The sequence below is a fragment of the Dinoponera quadriceps genome, unplaced genomic scaffold, assembly GCF_001313825.1.
Source record: "Dinoponera quadriceps isolate SergipeBrazil2010 unplaced genomic scaffold, ASM131382v1 scaffold637, whole genome shotgun sequence".
Taxonomy (NCBI): Eukaryota; Metazoa; Arthropoda; class Insecta; order Hymenoptera; family Formicidae; genus Dinoponera; species Dinoponera quadriceps.
The window spans coordinates 585-2495 of NW_014554725.1; the positions used below are offsets into that span (position 1 = coordinate 585).

The window sequence follows — 1911 nt, forward strand, 5'->3', positions numbered from 1 at the left end:
AAACATAAAAAAAAAAAAAGAAATTGAAAAATTTTCAACTTAAAACTAAATTTTCGTTTTTGGTCTAAATTTTGCGCGTAATATTGTTTATAACTTTTTATAAACAATTGTTTTAGTTCTAATTGTCGGTATAACTATAAAACAATTCAATTATCTTTAATAAAAAAAAAAAATTATATTGATATCTCAAAAATTGTTTGAGTTATACTGCACGCCAAATTCAAAAACATAGTTTAGAGATAAACGCGTTTAAAATTTTCGAACAAGAAAAAAGGTTGATAAACTATTATTTTTTTTTATTTACCTCAACTTTATTATCAATCAGCTATCTCTGGACCATACAGAAGACCTTCTACCACCTCATAAAGTTCATTTTGTTGTTCTTTGTGCAGCAAACCGATTTTTCTATTAGCGCTTTTACTTCGACGATTCTGAGAAGTGACTCTACTTTGATTAACTTTATCAGAAAAATTTCTGCAGGTCGTTCCAATTATAATGCCAACTTCTGACATAATTCCTAGCAATGACAAGTAACCTTCATTAAACATAGTTGCTGCTAAATAGGCCGCGATTTCGATAATCTTTCGTCCACAATATAGATGCTTAGGGGCTAGTCGCCAAATGAGCGAGTTAAAGCTTTCATTGGCATTTTGAGTGAAGTCGCCTAAACATCTTTCAAGTAAATCTTTTCTCGATAAGTCTTTGTATATAGATAATATACTCTTAGCTACAACTGGATGTAAAGGCTCTGGGTGAGTGTATGGAACTCCTAGGCTTTCGGCGCGTCGAAATTTACACCAAGAATCTTCAGCAGAAGAACAATTTTCATGTCTTGGTTTCTTATCAATCGATATACTATGCAAATATGTGGCCATTATATCTCTTTGCATATTTTCTACAGATTCTGAATTTCTCATTATTGCGAGGCCGTAGTATTTTGTAAGCTTTTTTATCAAGGTGTCAGTTAGCTTACCCTTGCCACCAAGTTTTTTTTCTTTTTTGACATTTTGACATTGATGTATATAATGCTTACAAGATTACCAACAGAATACAAGAGTTCCTAAAGGCATTTTAAAACTCTCGTGAGCACTGTGGCTCTGGGGCCTCTGGGAACGCTTACGCATGCGTACTTAGCGAGCTCGTTTCGACCCGCAAAATTTTGAATTTATTTTTGGGACTTCGGGAACATTTTCTAGAGGTGAAAAACTATCGATTAAGCAAAAAAAAAATCGATTTTTTGAAGTTGCTACACCATGCTACCCCCTTAAAGGTTTAATTTTTTCCTTACCAATGATGCACAAATATTTACAGATAAAATGTTTGAATCATTTTGTCACATATTTAAATACTTTGAATTCAATTGATTGGAGGCTTCTTGTTTTTTGTTTCCACCAATGGGATTTTGGACATAAATTTACAGGCTGATTTCTTATATTTAAATAGATTGATTGATTGATTCATTTTTATTGTTTGTAATTGTTAGTACATTACTTACATTGTGTAATATACATATTGTTGATATTGCAATATAATCAATTTTTTTTAATTTCATTTTTATTTTTAATTTATTTGCCTTTCATACAATTTGTTTTTTTATACTTTATTTTAAAAATTAATCATGCAATTACTTAGGTTTATATTACAACGATATTTTATTTTTTATAGATGAATTTTTGTACAAAATATTATATTATTTTTTTAAAATAAATTGATTGAACATAGAATTTCGTACGTAAATAAAGAAATAAAAAATCATGTCCAAGATTGTTTTATTTTTAGAAATTGCCTGTGCATTTGCAAGAACTGATAGAACGAATGAAAGAGAAAAATCCGACTGCACCTTTCCCTCCACATCTGAAAACCTTTGCAAGGACCTTACACTTTCACTCACCAGCAGCTTATAACACTGTT

At 30.3% G+C, this 1911-nt stretch overlaps 1 protein-coding gene across 1 annotated transcript; it reads right to left on the reverse strand.

The window, feature by feature from the left end:
* Positions 1–317: 317 nt before the first annotated feature.
* On the reverse strand, positions 318–1034 carry LOC106741160 (the record flags this gene model as incomplete). The annotated part of the gene is made up of 1 exon (XM_014612873.1): positions 318–1034. A coding segment is annotated over one exon (717 nt), but the record flags the coding sequence as incomplete, so codon positions are not given.
* Positions 1035–1911: the final 877 nt, after the last annotated feature.